This window comes from Macrobrachium rosenbergii, chromosome 6 (genome assembly GCF_040412425.1).
Source record: "Macrobrachium rosenbergii isolate ZJJX-2024 chromosome 6, ASM4041242v1, whole genome shotgun sequence".
Lineage (NCBI taxonomy): Eukaryota > Metazoa > Arthropoda > Malacostraca > Decapoda > Palaemonidae > Macrobrachium > Macrobrachium rosenbergii.
The window spans coordinates 62394235-62414011 of NC_089746.1; the positions used below are offsets into that span (position 1 = coordinate 62394235).

Here is a 19777-nt window from a genome sequence, read left to right on the forward strand (position 1 = left end):
GTGGTCTGTTTCTACTAAGCTGTCCAGCTTCTTTAACTTTACCTTAATTTACTCTTCACCTCTTCTTTAAGAACAAATCCTTTGGGGAAGCCCACGAGCCTAGATATAGGATTTAATAGTCTTGTTAAACTAGTCAATAATAATAATAAACTTTTAAACACCGTTAGGCTTGCCTTTTTATAATCTTTTTCTCTCTTCCAAATGCCATTAAGTGTCCATACAAATTTCAAGAATTGCACTTACATTAGTTGCGTTGAAAAAAGTCATCATGCTTATTCTCCATAGGCTAAAAAATGGTTCACAAAATGCTTAAGTGATGAACAAGCGGGTTGTAGAGAAGCAGAAGCTGAACATATCAAACATTTGTGTTAAGACATTGTGCAGTGTACGGAACTTGAAAGTCCTCTCCTAATGGCCTTTGTTAATTGCAAGGAGGAATTTGGCAACATCCACAGACCAATATTAGGGTCTTGTGTCACTCTTGTATTCCCATTAAAATGCCAAGCTAATTGAAATTCTCCATGAATGAAGTAGACACAAAAGTTTATGATGAGTGAGTCTTGTCAAATAAATATGCAGTAAAAAGTGGGGTGCTACTGGGTAATGTGATGTCACCTTTATTATATTGTTGGAATGGAAGAGATGGTTTAGACTGGAGTAATCATTTAAACATGACAGCAAATGATAAATACTCTAATATGCAAACCATACAATTTATATAGCTTACTTGATAAAAGGCATCATGTATAACGAGAGATGGGACTCGAGTTAAATCTAAGAAAAACAGAATTAAAGAAGGCAGGGTATGCATAAAGCAATGAAGTTACACTAGAGGGGAAATGAAATAATGACATTGTATCTTTCAAATATTTAGGGAAAGTAATGTCCAGTACAGGTTCTGTTGAGTGGGAACAAAGTAATAGATTAAAAAGGAAAATTAATCTATGGGCAGGCTGAATAAGATTTGGATATCAAATGGACTGATTTTTATACGAAAATTATGATTATACCTTAATCTGGTAAGATCTGCACTGCTATGTGGACATGAATCATGGTGTTACAATGAAGCTGCATCTTGAAAGATTTCGTTGGTTTGAGAACAAAGCTTTAAGAAGAATATTTGGGCATCAGATGGCAGATACTGAGAAATGATACCATAGGGGAAATTACAGAAGTTTCATAGGTAGACATATCAATGATGAAAGGGAGATAAAAGATAGCTTGGAAATGTCCTGTGCACCAAACCAGGGAAAATACTATGTATTGTACTTGAGTGTGTCAGCTGGGCTCCCATGGATACCAAATGAATTAGAAGACCCAGATTTATTTGAATGAGGACAATGAAACAGCAGGTTGGAGATGAATGGAGATTTTTGGAAGATAAAGCACAGGAAAGACACAACTTGAGTGGTGGAATTTCATAGACCCTTGGGGATGATGTTGAAGTTGTTGATGTATTACACAAGTGCAGATCACCATCTTACATGTTCACTCAAAACTTTACTTAATGCTTCACATGTTTATCAATGGAATCTGTCCAAGACTAGACCTAAAATCATTTCTAATAATAACACTTTTGATTTATATCCACACCAAATGTTCCCAAAAAAACTCCTTATTGAGAGATCTACTATAAAACTTATGTGTAAAGTGTAACTTGAATTAATTAGAAAACACCTGTAAGTGTACAATGAATAGCAGTACATAGACAACTCTACTGTCATATAAAATCTTTAAAGTAATCTATATTAAAACAAAATGATTGACTTTTACTGAGCTTGAGCACTAACTTTTTTAGCATTTCCAAGAGAAATTTCTTGCACTAACTTTTTTAGCAATTCCAAGAGAAATTTCTTTTTACTGGGCACTTTATGTTTCAAGTGTGGCTGGTTAGGCTCTCGAAACATCCAAAAGAGGCAATATGCAATACAACATTTAAAACATTAAAGTTTTACTCTTTTGAACTATACACATGATATTTCTTTTTCTCTCAAGACTTCATTTCATTTAATAAATCAGCCCAATGAAAAGAAAATACAGTAGTTTTAATCTTTGCAGTAATGGCATGCTAAGTACCTCCTATTAACTTCTTTAGCAAAATCAAGATAGCTTTTATCTTTTTTTCTTCATATCAGAATTGGTAAATGATAAGGAATTTAATATCTAATGCCACATTCTATTCCCCTTTTACGTCTCTGTATGTCACTCTAGGGAAGATCCTACCAGTTTTTGTGTTGGAATGCAGTAAAGTAGTTAGCTCCTAAAATAGTATTCAACTGAAAAATTCCAATGCTGAAAAATACACCCAACGCTCTTCACATATTTTTGAACATGTCAGGTTCATCAGTCTTAAAATGTAATGGCAAATCCACTAACTCTCTGAGTTTCCTTAGAGATTCTATTATATTTCCATGATATTTAACCAAATTATGTAGCTTTGACAGCTTTCTTATGGTAAAAATCCAACAGTACACTATTTCTGAATTAAGTGAGGGAGTCATGTTCTTTGTCCTTGAAAATTAATTACTAACCCCTAAATTTGGCAACACTGGACCTTGGTTTTCACCTCATATGTCAATGACAATAAAGACAGAGTTACATACTTTTGTGAGAATGAGAGCTACAAATAACCTTCATGGGTGCACACTGTCAAATGCCATCACTGACCATTTTGGCAATGAATGAAGTGAAAGGTCGTTTGCAATGACAATAAAGACAAAGTTAAATAATTTTTGTGACAGTGAGAGCTAGCAAATAATTTTCATCTCTGGTACACACAGTCAAATGCCATCACTGACCATTTTGGCAATGAATGAAGTGAAAGGTTGTTTGCTTTTTGTCAAATATGCTACGACTGTAATTAAGTGAGACAATGGACATCCTGGGCAATATTTAATTTTCATCTCTAGTACACATAGATTTGATGGTAATTTGATCAATCTCTGATATTTTGGATGTATTTATTTTTTTTAATGAATAAGGGCTGGATTTTGTATAAACATCAAGTTTAGTTTTTTGTGTGTGTGAATCACAGAATACTGTCAGTACTGTGCAGAGCTAGATTCAAGGATGACTCATCAAGTTTTGTGTGTGCTTTATTAATGTAAGTTTCCAAGACTAAAATTTTGTATAAAGACTTATACTTTTGCAAATGTCTCACTTGATTCCCACTACCAACCACTCTTATTCTTGAAATTTTATAGTTATTATCTATACCGCTTGACACAAAAGTCTAATGACAACTCCATGGTATCAGATGTCAGTGGAAGAGCAAAACGGCCTTTGTAAGCATATGGATCTCATGGTTGCCCACAACTCAAGTTTTACGGGTGAAAAATTATTTTTTTTGTGGCTGAACAAAAAGAAAAATTAAATAACGGTAACTCACCTGAGTAATTCCGGTTAGATTTGTGCAAAACGTTGTAAGTTTTGGATTAATCACAGGACGTACGTATGAATGGAATTTGGCAACAATCTTCTTTTTTTTGGTAGATACCAGCACCGCAGGAAACTCGATTATTTCATGTCTGAAAAGAAGGCAAAACATAATTAGTATTTTTTAAATGGTGAAAACTAATAGAAATCTGACAACTTCTCCTGAGTTCTGTTTTCTTTCCTCTTACCTATCTAATGATGGAAATAGCAAAAAATTAGCTCTAAAATGAGCTTCATTTAGGAGTCTGGGGTGTCCATTTATGAGCCACTATATTTTTGGTTTTTTCAGACTCTAATAATATATGTTTAGTGGACTACGTAAAATGTACTGCAGAGACCTACAAACCACAAATGATTGATTGTCAGAGCACCATCAGTCAGAAAGCAAAGCAGCAGAAATAACTAATATCACCTTCAGTGTGCCATGCAAGGCATGTTGTAAAAGATGTGGTCTACCTAAAGATAACTGATAGGATAACCCACAATCACCCTTATGAAGAATACACCCTAGATGTTCATAAAAAACTTACTAATTATTTCAAGTCTTGAACTGAAATTTTACATAGAGAGAGAGAGAGAGAGAGAGAGAGAGAGAGAGAGAGAGATTCATAATCAGAACAAATGCATGAGTAATTATAAATATTTTACCTTAAATTATGTGGATGGGCATCACAGGTTGCCTCAAAGTCAATGATTATATAATAACTATAATGACACTCATTTTCTTTAAGCACTTTTCTTTTATGGTATGATTTTAACCGCTGCTGCAAAACACTCTTGGACCCAGATGTGTCTAGATCAAACTGTCTGAGCCTTTCTGAAAAAGAAGACATATTGTACATTACTATCAAAACCAAGTACCATCACACACATTGTGAATAGTACCGTAACACAAAAGATAAACATTGGCAGCTTTTATATAACTTTAACTTCATTTTCCACTAATATAAAAAATGATATTTTCATAATAAAATTAAGTTTCTTATATACTTACCACGTAATTACATAGCTATAGTTTCTAACTAGCGCGGCAGCTTAAATTTTGAAATTCACGATAGTGCTTCCACTGTTTTAGCGTAGGTAACTAGATAGGTAACTAGCCCCGCCCACTTTCAGGGAAGAATAGGTATAACACAGCTGAAGAACTCAATTCGTTTGTGCCCTACATCCATGAGAGGGGAGGAGGGAGGGCTCCAATTCTGTAATTACTTAGCAAGTATTTATGAAACTTAATTTTCTTATGAAAACATCATTTTCATATGAGTAACTTACCAGGTAATTACATAGCTGAATCCCAAACTGACAGGGGGTGGGATAAATGGACATATTCTACTCAAAACATTCAGTAATGGTAATGAATTTGAAATAGAAAGGTAGCTAGCAGTGGTTATATGCTTGTCGTAACCTTACCTTTTATTATTACTTACAGTTTAACCAGACCACTGAGTTGACTATCAGCTCTAATACGGCTGGCCAGAAGGATTTGGATGAAATGCCAGGTCTAGGCTAGAGGCCTATCACTGGGACAAAATTGGTCATTCAGTATGATGATGAATGAATGAAAATGAAATTAAAATTTACACAAAGGCATATGCTTTCATACTGGAACACACACGAAAAGTGCATTTATACTCATGTTTCCATATGTACTCACTAAAAAGGTATATTAAAAGTCAGAATAGGGTAAGCAACATTTTAAAATTTAGTTGTTTTAAAATTAATTAGACCTCCTAAGAGGTTTTGTATTTTTATTATCTACTTATATTTATATTTTATTAATCAAATCACGTTCCTCATAAACATTAAAATTGGTATTACTGAAAATGTAGAAGATTCTGACAAAATTTCCCTCACTGATCTACAGTACTTTCAAATTTTGATAATCGCTGCAGGTTATGTGCTTGACTGTTATCAACTCTGCATTCTGGGCATTAGGGAAGAGGGCCATGTGGACTGTTCATTACGTGTCCATGTGTCAAAAGAGTATGGCCTATTCGAAGATGCATCAGAATTACTTGTATGTGTGTGTCTCTCTCTCTCTGATATGATGAACTCCATTTTCCAACACTGGATTCTATCTGTTTTAATTTATTATTTTCAGGTTCTTCATTCCGTACATTTTCCCAGTTACTTACAATGATTGTTTTTACAATCTTACATAGTCACTAACAGGAATGTTTACATTAGTTCTTGTCATGTGGACCACTTTTTTAGCTGCTTTATCAGCCTCTTCATTTCCTTTAATCCCTACATGGGCAGGGATCCAACATATTTCTATATTTTTTCCATTATCAAACAATTTATGTAGCGAAACTTAACCCTTAAATGCCTACTGGACGTATCATACAACCACTTCCTTGGTAAATCTTTTGTAAAACCATTCAAATATTTTTAATATTTAACATTTGGCAATTTCCACCTTACAAGATAATATTTTACTTACAAACATTAAACTATATTTTTCAAGAGAGTTTAGATTACATTATTGACAAGTGTTTAAATTACTTTCATCCTTAAGGAAAACAGACAGGAATTTTGGATGACGCTTGTAATATGGGAAACAGAATTAATGTCAGTTGCAATTTGAGAGGAAGCTCATCTGCACCCACTAACCTACTTCCTATCGGATGATCTAATGGCTCCTGTGGTATTTCTCATTCTGGCATTACGGAATGTATTAACAATTAAGGTCATGCAGTGGGGCAGATATAACTAATGTATCTCACATCCACAGGCAAACTACAAGATTAATCTCAGAAACTGCACACAGTCAGCTCCCCAGATGGTATGAGAGTTTAGTTACATGAAAAGTTCAAGAAAGTATAGGAATGAAGAGTCTGGAGACATTTAAGACCACTAGTGTGAGCAATATATAAAACTGACTGTTTTGTTTGGAAAACTAGCTTTATGTTACATAAACCCAGTACAGGTATATTTCAAGTGTAAAAGAGAACAAGGGTTAAAGTTAGACTTCAGATTTAGTCTTTTTATGACATGGGGAATTGTATCAATTATGCTTACTTTTCAGCTGGTCCATTTTCATCCGGTTAATCTGTCCATTTATTCGACTAAGTTCTTTATGCTTTTCGCTAGACTGGGAAGGCCTCTTCTGCCCTTCTTCTTTTTCAGGAATTTCTTCTGTTTCTATTTCTTCTTCCTAGAAAAAAAATTCACTTACCTCATGCTAAAAATAGCAAATTTTTAAAGTACTTTGCATTTTTCCTAACATACAAACCCCAAGTTCTTTACATAGGATTTAGCTGCAAACGCGAGCTGGGACAGCCGTTTAACTTTTAGAGAAGACTGTTAACCACCGACAGGTGGGGGAAGACCCACCCACCTGTCGGTCTGCACTTCACTTTACCTTCCGGTCCAAGTACCAGAATGAGGGGAGGCTGAGGTGGGCCGTAAAAGAAAAAGAACTTTAGGTTTGTATATTAGGAAAGATACAAATTATTTTAAAAATTTGCTATTTGTTCCTAAACAAATACAAACCTTTGTTCTTTACATATGAGACTTACCCAGGTGCCAGGATGAGGGGGTGGCTGAGGTGAGAAGAAAAAAAAGTAAAGAATAAATTATTTTAGGTTTGTATGTTACAAAGGAAAGATAGGTGCCAGAAATTAGACAAAAAAAAATTGCTATTTGAAAGAAACAAATTACTACACAAATACAAACCTGTGTTCTTTACATAGGAGACTTACTCATTGGTGGGGGAAGTATAGATAACTCTCTGAAACAACTGGTTGGTTCTACCCACCCGGAAACACCTTCCTGGTCTGAAAGAGCTGAGGAAGGAATCCCACACCTCTAACTTGTTGGACATATGGGATGCTGCAACTGCTAGACTTCTGGGCATAAAGTAATGAGTTTGCTTTCATTACCTTTGATGAAGGCTTGAAGGAACCAATAAATATTCATCAGAGACAATAAACTTGCTATTAAAACCAACAGGTTTGTTTAATTGTCTATCCCTCTTCCCCCTTGTCTCCATAGAGGGGGGGATATGCAACAAATCAATCTACAAACAAGATGAGGGACAGGGATACCCTCGTCCTGTACTCACCTGCATATCTTGTCCGTCCGGTGTGTGGCAGCTCGCTACCTGCTTCTCTGCAGTACGAGAGAAAAACTAAAAGAGGAAAGGGAGGAGACCAGTCACTCACACACACTCTCTTGCTTCCTGAACAACTTACATGAAATGTTACCTGTCTCCTCAGGGGAGCTGGGTGATCTACACAACTTGCTGGGCAGCCACCAGAGGGCCCAAGAAAAATGTGTCCAAGGACTTGTGGGCAACGTCCCGAAGGTAAAACGAGGTAAATGCTTTCTGCCATGACCACACACCTACACTTATTACCTACTGAACCAACAGATCCTTTCGGAATGCCAAGGACAGGGTGATACCCCTAACATCGTGAACCCTTGCCTAGTCCAAACTCCTGTCTTCCTCATCAGAAGAGTACACCCTTTTGATTTTGATTGTCTGCCAGGCCATGCACTTTCCAACACCCAGAAAGACATTGTGTTCTTGGACACCTTTCTTGGCCAAGCCTGTCCTAATGAGGCATCAACACTCAGGCCTCACATGTCGAGTTCTCTTGTGGTAGTACTCCAGCACCCTAATCAAACAAAGTAGCATCTCATCCCGATCACTACCTTCAAAGTCCTCTAGGGAGGGGATCAAAAAAGGCTTGAATCTGGTGTCAGGGGCCAACAGATTCTGAGTCTTTGCTACAAATTCTGGGGCAAAATTGAGCATAACAGATCCTCATCCCCATGAGTGCTTATCTTTGAAAGAAAGGCTATGAAGCTAACCCACTTTCTTCACTGAAGCTAGGGCAAGCAAGAAAACAGTCCTCAAAGTCAGATCCCTGTCTGGTGACTCTTTTTACAGCTCATACAGAGTAAGAGTTAGGCTCCTCAAAATGAGTCACATCCCACTTGGGGGGCTTGAGTTCCTTAGGTGGGCAAAACTGTTTGCAGCTTCTCATTAGTGCTGAGATCTCCCGCAAGGATGAGAGATCGACTTTCTTCAACTGAAGGACTTGGCCAAGGGCAGCTCTATAGCCCTTAATGGCCAAAACAGAGAGACGCTTCTCTCAGCAAAGAAAGACAAGAAAGTCCGCTGCTTGATGATGACAAGCTCTGACTGCAGAGATATCCCATCAACAACACCAACTACAGGTACCACTCTGCATGTAACCACTTAGGAACCACCAGAGTCAACTTAAGTTTCGGGGTGATCAGGACCCTATTGATTACCCGACCAATCAAACAAATTGGAGGGAAGGTGAAAGCTTTTAAGTTGTCCCATGGGTGTTGGAAAGTGCCCTCCATCTTAGCCCATGGGCCTGGCATGATTGAGCAGTACACCCTCCATAACTTGAAGTTTCTCCGCAATGTCTTGGTGTAGGCACCATTCTGTCCCTATCACATGGCAGGCAACAGAGCTTGTCTGCCACTACATTCCAAGAACCCAGAATGTGCCCTGCTGACAGATCTACTGAGTGTGCTACTGCCCACTCGTGCACCTGCAATGCCAACCTGTGCAGCTGGAAGGACATCAGTCCTCCCTGCTTGTTGATGTATGTCACTACCATAGTGCTCTCACTTAACAACACCATGGAGTGCCACCTCACTCAGTCCTGAAACTCTTGCAAGGCTAAGAAAGCTGCCTTGAGTTCTAGGACATTGATGTGGTGTCTGTTGTTCTGGCCCCACACACCTGAAATCAGCAACTCCTCCAGGTGTGCGCCCCATCCCTCGGTCAATGTGTCCAACAACAGAAGCATCTCAAGATGGGGAGGGCACTTGGCACTCCTGTTATGGGGTTTCTGTCGGCTAACCACCAAGCTAGATCTCTCCTACCTTCCTCCAACAGAAGAATAGGAGAGAAAGGAGGGTCCCTCACCAGAGACCAAAACTCCATCCTCCACTAAAAGGAGCAGAAGTGAAGCTGCTTATGAGGGACTAGCTTCCCCAACAATGACAAGTGACAGAGGATGAATTTCACTGCTGCCATGTCTGTCAGCAAGCCTGGATACTTTACCCTCTGCTTGGGCATGAGATTTGACCTCTCGAAGTTATCACTACACCTAAGTTGTAATAAAACTTGAGATGATCATCTCTGTCCTGAAGCAACTTGTTACCAGTATGCTGGGATTACCAAAGAAGTAGGGCAGTCCTACAGACGGTGGATACCATGAATGCTAAAGTAATCACTGTCATGTTCATAGCTTTCAAGTGATCAATAAGCACAGATTACACTTGGCTCCCCAAGAGGCCTAGGGAGGCCATAACTCGCTAAGTCCCTTGGCCTCCATAACACCTGAAACAGAAGTTGGGTTAGGTGAGTGTTTTTCTTCATGCCCCAAGAATGAGCATCCATCAGAGGACAATTCCTCCTCCATGTGAAGAGAAACTCCCAGAGAGGAACTGGGCTGGTCGTCCCTCCCCCACTACCTTATGGCTCTCTACTGAAGCAACAGTAGGAGTCAGCAAAGGGGATATCACTCCCTTGGGAGTGGTAACAGCAGGAGGAAGTTTGGCAGGAAGTAGAATGGTACTGAAGAGAACCTTCGGTGTCAATGGTGGAGCATTACACTCCGATGACACCGGGGAGATCTCTCTCTTCTTCTTCATGGCAAACTTGACCCACTATTCAGAAGGCCAAACCTGACACTATGAGCATGGGTTCTTTTGATTGCAATCATGTTTGTGGCAGGAAAAACACGTGTGTGGGTCAAACTCTACAGAGGAGAGGAACCGGTTACAAGGCCTGTCCTTTCCTGAACAGCATCTAAACACCTGTGGTTTCCTCTCCAACGAAGTAGGCTTTAGTGATTGAGGGGTTTGCATGGTTTTAAAGATAAACAACAATCTCAAAAACATACTTCTTCAAAGAAACATGAAAAAGTCATAAAATGAAAGTGAACGGGAGTTGGGCAGAGAAGCACGGAGACATCTTTACACGACAGCGGCCAGAAGCAAAGTGGAGTGCAGTACAATGGGTGGGAGGAGCTTACCCCTACCCCTCGGTAGTTAAAGGCCCTGTCTGAAAGTTAAATGGCTGTTCCATCTCATGTTTGCAAGCTAAATCCTATGTAAAGAATGAGGGTTTGTATTTGTGTAGGAACAAATATGATCTAAACCATTGTAAACATTTAAAAAATATCTTTGGCAACGTTGTATCACAATGTATGCATAACAAATAATCTAACCAGTGATGCACTTAGTAGACATAACACACTGCTTGTCATGCTCATAGCTTTAATGGAATATATATACATCCTGACTTGAAAATACAGTATTCACTGGTCTAACAATGGGGTACAATTTATCACGGTATTTTAGTAACGTTTTCAAAGACGGTCCATTCGGAATTGTATCAAAATTATGCAAAATATGAATACCAATATACCGAAGGTGCCATGGACTCTTGTCAATATTGCATTTGATTTTCCTTGCTTTAATGTTGAACCTGTCACCACTTGATATTCAACTCAAATAATACTGGTAATCTACCCAACCTCTAAGAAATAATCCTCACTCTCAATTTGAAGTAGGACTACTTCAAAGACCGAAGGCTTACCACGAGCACATGAATGATGCTGGCTTTAGCTGGCATTGCTGACTTGGGGCTGAAATGTGCCCATGGGACAGTTTAAACCACACCCTGTGCCTCATCTTCTCACCCTACACTGAACATCCTTCAGGTGGTGGATAACTTTCTCATAAACAGACTGTAACCTATACTTTCCAGTCTTATCATTCTGATACAGTTAAGTCTTTGAGACCTCCTCTAGCAGTTTGGAAGAAGGAAGAAGTGGTTGGCTACTTGTACCCGCCACCCCCAAAAAAAGAAACTGCTATTCTCAAGCTGATGTAAGAACATCAGCTTGAGTAAAAAGTAAGTATACCTTAGTTTTACCAGACCACTGAGCTGATTAACAGCTCTCCTAGGGCTGGCCCGAAGGATTAGACTTATTTTACGTGGCTAAGAACCAACTGGTTACTTAGCAACAGGACCTACAGCTTATTGTGGAATCCGAACCACAGTATAGCGAGAAATGAATTTCTATCACCAGAAATAAATTCCTCTAACTCTTCATCAGCCAGCCACGGGAATTGAACTCCGGCCCATCGAATGACAGCCTGAAGCTCAACCGACTCAGCCAAAGAAGGGCCTACATCAGCTTGAGAATAGCTACAGTATTACACTTCCTACACGTGGCAAAATCTTGCTGTACCTGTGGTTGTTGATCTTTCAGCAGACAGAAAAAGAGTCTATGTCAGTCTTGGCGGGTGTATCTACACCTAAGACAGGAGTCTGCTGGCTTGCTATAGCTTATGCTGGTATTTGCTGATTCTGACACTGGTGCTCATGGCACCTGCAGACACTGGGGCTGGTGATGATGTTTAGTGACACTGTTGCTGACACTTGCTGACGCCAGTGCTGATAATCACTGACAATGATAAAGGCACTTGGTGATGCTGGTGCCTGCACTGCTAGTGCTTGAAAGCAGCAGGAGTGGGCTGTGGAAGACTAGAAGACAGCAGGTGAGCACTAGCACTTGGCTGGTACTGCAGAGCTTGATGCTAAGGGGTGGTCATGGGATTCTTGAAATAGAAATTCATGCCTCTTACTTTGACCCTAAATTAAATGTCCTTTAGGATGGTCAATATCACTTCATCAGAGGAAGATCATAACATCGAGTTGCCATGATCTCTTCATCTTGGTACAGTTCAGCCACTGAAGCCTCCCTAAGTGGTTGGGAATGACATTCCAAACTAAAAATACTGCAGATCCAGTCTATCACTTTAGCAAATGTAGCTTCAGTTTGTAAAGTGAAGGTCTTATGCTGGTTCTTCATCTGAGTCAACCACTCAAACCTCACTCTCTCAGGAGGGATATGAGGTATCTCTGGGGTACTTGCAGGGCTCAAGATACTAGAGTTAGGAGGCTGTGACTCTGGTGGAGAAACAATGCTGTCTTGCAGTTCCTGATCTGGGATAGTAGGCTGGATGAACAACAGGTGATAGTATTTTCTGGTGAGGAAGGGATGGATCACTGGAAGAGTACACTGATGATGGAACTAAGGGTGAATATGAAAAAGAAAGGAGTTACTTTCATGGGGTCACTGCTGTTCTGGTGGGTCTGGAGACATGGATCTACCCCTGGGGATGATGAATGATGCCTAAACCATCACTAAAACATGATTAGCTTGAGTCACTGGGTCTCACTCCATTACTTCTGACAATGGAGCGACCACTAGAAGCCTCATGGAGAAGCCACACAGGGCAACAAAGTTAAAAGTTAAGTATATCTTAGTTTTACAGACCACTGAGCTGATTAACAGCTCTCCTAGGGCTGGAGGATAGATTTTACGTGGCTAAGAAGTTTGGTTACCTAAATAAACGAGACCAACAGCTTATTGTGGAATCGAACCACATTATAGAGAAATTAATTTCTATCACCAGAAACAAACTCCTCTTGTTCTTCAATGGCGGTCGGAGATTCGAACTTGCAACCAACAGAGTGGTAGCTGAGAACGGAACCCGCTCACCCAGTGAAGAACTAGACCAACAAAGGGAGCATGGATTTAGTGACTAAAAGTTTGGGATGAGAAAAATAAGCCACCAACATGTTCAATGAAGTTGAGGGTATTATAGATGAATGCTAAGCACGACACAAAGCCTATGTGATACACTTAAGGCTGACTATAACTGATGGTGCATGGCACCTTCATAGTAAACACCTGAAATTAGTTTCAAAAGGAAGGAATGACAGTGTTGTTACCAGGCCAAAAAAAAAAGATGATGGGGCAGTTGCAAGGACAAAATCTTAACAGGATTCATAGATGGAGTAACTAAGGTGAAAATGACCAGAGTCTTGGCCAGCAGAACTACAGTACATTGTGACCTTCACACATATAAAGTGAATGCGTGGCAGCAGCAGCATCATCTGGACCCACTACTGTACAAGGGTAGGCAAGGACTCAGCTCACAATGAGGAACCAGCATCTCTCATCTCTTCTCTCCATAGCACTTGTTCTCAAGTTTTGATTTCAAGGAAGGCATGGCAAACGATGAAGCACGTGTGGTACTTGAGAGGGAGACATAAGGCTTGGCCCAAAGGTCAAAAGTGAATAAAACATTTTGACTTTTTTAAGGCTCAAAATTTGCAAAAATACTCACATAAACCACCAAAAGACAGCATCACATTCTAGCCCTACATAAAAATACAAAAAGAAACACTAAAAATGAAGCTGAATAAATAAAGAAACGAGTACTTCAAAACCAAAAGAAGTAACCCTGGGAAAAGTAGTTGCACAGGGACACTAGTGCTATGGAGTCACAATGGCAAGTGAGGGTGCTGTGGTCTTCTCTTATAGGACTGAGAAATGTGGTGGGGAGATTTTATTCTGAAAGGGTGCGCTGTGGTGTAGCTAGGATTTCACTTCCATGGAAACAAGGCAACATACAATTAGTTGGGTAATGTCAAACCAAATAAGAAAGAGATGTTCTGTGTTACAGCTACTGTATATCAGTTTTAAATAAATTCACATGCATAACTGCTCAACATCTGTAAGGGAGTACTATGTATGTGCTAGTTAGACAGCATTCAGATCTTAACAGAAAACACTAAGTATCCAGCATACATGAAACTCAGATATACCCAAGAGTGACTGATCAATCAATCAACTGAGCAGTCCATTAATATAAGTAATCCTTGTAGATACAGATATGTAGAGAATTTCATTTAAAAGTGTAATAAACAATCTTATTTATTTTTCTGGAAAACTGAAAAACATAGAATGAACATATTTTCTGAAAATTTTAAGTCTCAACTGTACAATGGCTAACCTAATATATATACAGAAGGGGCGTGATATCACTTCACTCACCAAAAATGCCAAGGTCTCGTATGGGTTTGCACACAAAAGGTCTCCTCTTTGACTGTTTTCTTCATGGTCCTCACCAGCACTGTCACTACGGACATGTCCTTCATTACCTAGACTGAGTGATTTTAGAGCTTCAGCACTGAGGTCATCAATATGACCATTCACTGATGCTGGTGCGTTTTTTAACTGGCTCGCCATTGTTTTGCACTTCAGCTTCCAGTCTTTTCAACTCGCTATACTGTAGCCTACGCCATACACATCAACCTGAAATAGAAAAACGATTATTTCATATAACATTTAGCTGACTACTATTATTTCAAATATTTTCTCGTACTAATTGTTCTGAAGATAATTTGCTTTATATTTAGGGTTCTATAATTTACTGTTTTTCCTCAACAGAATTTGATGTAATTACTAATCCCTCACGCTGCAATAATCACTCTTGAATATGAATAATGTAACAGAGCCTAATTTAAAACATTGCTCAATCAGTTTAGAACGATATTACATTGAAATTGTAAAACCTAGAATATTTTTGTGATTCCTTAACTCTTTACCATGCTGCAAAGACTGCCTTTTCTGACCTTAAGATTCCTATCCCTTCTAAAGCTTTCAAGTCATACTTTGTACACAAAATACTGCATAACACTGATTGATAAAAATATCAGATGTTTAAATTAATGTTTATTTTTCGTGGGTTTACAAACCACAACTTTTATGTAGGAGTATTCCTCAATGCAAGCTGGTCATTGAAGCCTGGTGAAAAGGTGGTTAGTTAGTGGTGAAGCCTGGTGACAAGGTGGTTAATTAGCAGTTAAGTATACCTTAGTTTTACCAGACCACTGAGCTGATTAACAGCTCTCTTAGGGGCTGGCCTGGACTTATTTAAATGGCTAGAACCAACATTATAGCAACGGGCTGAGAAATGATTATAGCGAGAAATGAAATGAATTTCTATCACCCGGGGGAGAGGCGAACTCGGGCCTAGCGAGTTGCCAGGCCACAACTCTACTGACTCGGCCAACGAAGAGCTGTTAGTTAGTGGTAGGCAGGTGAGTGGGGGCACCCCATTCATGTAAGCTGGTTGAGGTGGGATTATGAGAAAAGGTTCTGGTCTGTATACCTAAGAAAAACACAAATTATTTTAAAAATTTAACCTTATATGAATACAAACCATTGCCTCTTATGGGCAGACAGTCTCACAACAGACTGGCAGGATGAATCTATACTCGGAAGTGTCATGATCCTGGTCTCGAGGATGAACTAGGGACCAATGACTCCTGTAAAACATCTTATACAACCTGGCACAGGGATGCAAGATTAATAGGGTCCTGAGCTAGAGATGTGTCTGGACTCTTGCGCTAGTAAAAACATCAGGGAATCATGTATATACTACCAAAATGGAAGGGTAGTACAATTTAGAAAGCAGCTAATATCCAAGTCAATTATAATGAGTTCCATCAATGAATTTACTTCCGGCCTTTCCCAACCTTGCCCAATTTCCTAGAAGAGAGAGAGAAGGGAGTTGAATCTTTTGAGTCAAAGCTCTAAAATAGGATGCTCAGATGTGAAGCCCACCTCCAACGGGGCCCATTCCACACATACTCACCTTGACTACTGCATTACAGGGGAAGGAATGAAAGGGAAAAGGGGGAGAGAGAAGCAGTCCACTCTCTCATTCAACCTCCAGCCTTATGACTTCTGAGTACCTTGTGAGAGGTTTTCCCCACCCAAAACCCCGCATTCCCAAAGGGTCCCCAACCATGTTGGATGTATGTGAGGTTAATAATAATTGACTGACAATAAATGCCACCACCTCCTTCATCAGCAACACTAAAAGCATGGAAAAAAATCAATTTCCAAGGCAACAGTCCATGCAGGGCTGTTGCTTAGATTTAGGCTACTGGGCTAAAACGCAGGGAGAGAGAACGGACACGTTATTGTTATGATGGCCACCATGGAATGGTTCCGTACTGGTAAAACTTTACTTTAGTTGCGCGGCCCAATTCCCGCCAGACATCGACCCGGGCCGATTCCTCATACACTAAACAGACATATCCTTTCCCATAATACCAGGTCCTGACCTAACCAGATCTTACCTACCTAACCTAACTTAGGGTGCAACGTGCTCTAACCTGGCTGGGCAACTAAAGTAAAGTTTTACCACTATACTAACCTAACCTAGTAGGCCATGTTACTTAGCTGCGGGTCTCTGTCCCATGACGGCCCCAGTGAAGGAAACTCCACCTTTTACCAAAACCTCCCTTAGGCCTACAGCACTGCACATGAGCAACAGAATTCCAGGATGGCCAGCACACAATAGCATACCAGTTCTGATGTTAATTACAGGTTAATTACAGTTGACCACCAAAAAATAAAGGTAAACTGTTAATAAGCAACCAAAAGTCGTTAGATCTAAGTAGCAGCCCCATGCTGGCGATTTCCCTCTAACTTGACGTTTTCTGCAGTTTTTTTGGTTGCCAATTATGGATTTACCTTCAATTTTTGTCGCACGAATGTAGTTAACCTGTAATTAACCCCTGAAGTCCATCCGACACGGGGTTTCCATACGAGTTCTTCACAAGACAGAGCACGGGTACGTCTGTTTCGAACGGTTCATATCCCGTCCGGGGAGTGCAATAACTTGTTAACGTATGGGTAACCCCCCAAGGCCAGTACTGAACACGACTAAGGGACATTCCATTTAGTCGACAGCAAACAAGTGCACCGCCAGTATTAGAAGCCCTAAAATTGTAAAAAAAAAAAACTAGTTTAAAAGGCAAAAACAGGTAAAAAAAAAAAATAGTTTAAAAGGTAAAAACAGGTAAAAAAAAAACTAGTTTAAAAGGTAAAAACAGGTAAAAAAAAAACTAGTTTAAAAGGTAAAAACAGGTAAAAAAAAAACTAGTTTAAAAGGTAAAAACAGGTGCGGAGCTAATTTAATACTTAGAATTACCCAAAAGTCAATTTCCAAGGTGGGCTAATAGCCTAATACCCGATGCGGGGCAACCCCACAGTTCTACCAGGCCTATTTCCAATAAAAAAAATAAACTGAAGCAAAAACTACAAGCGTAATTCACAAGCTTTAGAGGTTGTAGAGTACCGTTAAATATTTACTGGACCTACCTAATAACCTTAACCTACGACGAGATACGGTGGGCTAAAACAAAGAGAAACCTTTAGATAGGTTTATCGTAGCATATTCCTTCTTGTTTGCTTCTTTTAATTTAAATAAATGAATTTTTAAGTTCAATGCCTACCTCTAATCAAGGGCGAGATTTTATTTCTGCTTATTTCTTTACTGTTTTCTGCAACAACGTGACACTATATTTATCAGCACAGAAATTTGGGATAACAATAACATCACATTATCAAATCTCGTCTTCTTCTTCTTCTTCCATTTTTCTTCTTCTCTCTTTGCCCACGGACTTTCAACTTCAGAAGGAAAAATACAGCAAGTTGGAGAAGAAATCTGAAGTAATAATAAAAGGTTGAATATTTGCCACGTGATGAATGAAGAGACCGTCATTAAATAATAGCAATGACGATTTGGTTCAGAAGAAAGCAAGTAACGGCTGAAAAAGAAAAATTCTCTCACCATGGAGTTTACGAATGAGGAAGACTTAAATTGTTGAATAATGAATGAACTCAAAGCACAAAAGAATAGCACGTCACACCTTCTGTACACAAATTGCCATTCATCTTTGCCTTTCATTTACTCTCTTCTGGGATGTTGGGATCCATACTTTCCTTTGCTTCTTTCACACAGTCTATCCATTCCTTTCTGTCTTCCTCTCACCCAACACTTCCCAACTGCAGCATATATTCTTTTCAGCACTTCGATTCTCCATTCTTTTCACCTAACCAGACTGTTTCAAAACACTGATAAACTTTCTTATGTTATCCCCCTTTCCGTCTCCTTCTACGTATCTCCACATTTGTCAGCCATTCATATTGTCTAATATTGCATCTTTACAAATTATATCATCTTATTGTTACCTGACTTCAATATCAGCGCTTCAGTTTAATAGATGCGAACTGGTCCAACGATCCATTCTTATATTCCAAACTTGTTTTCCTTAGGCACGATAAGTTTATAACTTTTGTACACATCCTGCTACTCTTCTTGCTTTACCTTTTTTAATACCTCTTCGCTCCCCATATCATCATGCAAGCTATTAAAGCCTAAATAACCATAGGAATATCCTGTTTCCATTACCTCAATGTCGACATTACCATTCACTGCTCAGTCGTCTTGGTTCTAGTTCACCATCATAACCTTACTCTTGCGTATGTTTGTTCTCACTTCCCTTTCCGACTCTTTCACTAGGCTCCTGCAGTTTCCCTTCACTATCCCCGGTCACTGTTGTATCATCTGCAAACATCAGGAATTCCACACTCCTCCACTGATGACCCATATTCTTACCCTACATCTTTTCACTTTCATCTATTATCCTTTCACTGATGTCTTACATCATTCTCTTCATGAAGATATTACACACACTTGAAGACAACACACCCTTGTCTCAGCCCAAAATGTTCACCAAACCAGTCGATCTCCAGCTTACAAACTCTAGGACACACTTCACTTCCATCATACAGCCATTCTATTTACTCTCAGCAGTTTGCTCTCTCTACTGTAAAACCTTTACGCCAATCACACTGCCTCTCCCTCTATTCTGTCTTAAGCTTTCTCTTATGTAAAACAAACAATGAAGTAAAAAGAGTGGTAAGGTTAAGCTAAGTTTATAGAGAGGGAAAACTATGCAAAAGTTAGCACCGAAGGAACAGCATGATAGTGTCAGTGTGATAACAACAAAGACAAGTACGTGGAGGCTTTGTGCCTATTAATACAGTACAATATCGACGAACTCTAATCCATAAAGGAACATAAATACTTATAAAAAATTAAGCAAAATAAAAACATACGAATTTTGAAGAACACCGAAGCATCATTACTTACTTTACTGATAACAGAAATACTAACCTTAAACACATCACACTAAGAATGGGATAATTTCAGTTAAACATCGTTAACACATCCATTACTACGTGGCGAAAAAATTAAAGTATAGCACGTGTGGAGTATGCTTTGGTCTGCTCAACCTTCACTAGGTCTACTCTCTACATGGAGGTTCCTTAGATGAAATGACTATTGATAAGCAAGAAAAAAAAAGCCAGCTCTAAATTGAGGTCTAAATCAAATTCATTCCACAAAAGTATGTTTATCATTGCCTCATAGTTCTTATCCAAATACATCTGAGTCTTCCAGTTCTTCTAGTGTAGGCCATGCTGTTTAGCCCTTTGTTGATTTCAGACTTCACTCGATGGGCCGGAGTTCAATTCCCCCGGCCGGCTGATGAAGAGTTAGAAATTTATTTCTGGTGATAGAAATTCATTTCTCGCTATAAAGGGCTGAGCTGTAGGTCCCGTTA

The 19777-nt window shown here is 39.3% G+C and overlaps 1 protein-coding gene across 2 annotated transcripts in view; it reads right to left on the reverse strand.

Moving 5' to 3' along the window:
* The window catches only part of LOC136839647 (3'-5' exoribonuclease 1-like), a 36393-nt gene extending 18579 nt beyond the window's left edge, over positions 1-17814 (reverse strand). Inside the window, exons 1-5 of one of the 2 annotated variants that reach the window (XM_067105960.1) lie at positions 17603-17814; positions 14346-14606; positions 6457-6592; positions 4084-4252; positions 3389-3527 (exon numbers count right to left, since the gene is read on the reverse strand). In XM_067105960.1, coding sequence (XP_066962061.1) covers positions 3389-3527; positions 4084-4252; positions 6457-6592; positions 14346-14540 — 639 coding nt within the window. In that variant the 5' untranslated portion in view covers positions 14541-14606; positions 17603-17814. Of the gene's footprint in view, positions 1-3388; positions 3528-4083; positions 4253-6456; positions 6593-14345; positions 14607-17468; positions 17532-17602 lie in introns of those variants that run through there. The other variant, XM_067105961.1, reaches the window with a different exon arrangement.
* Positions 17815-19777: the final 1963 nt, after the last annotated feature.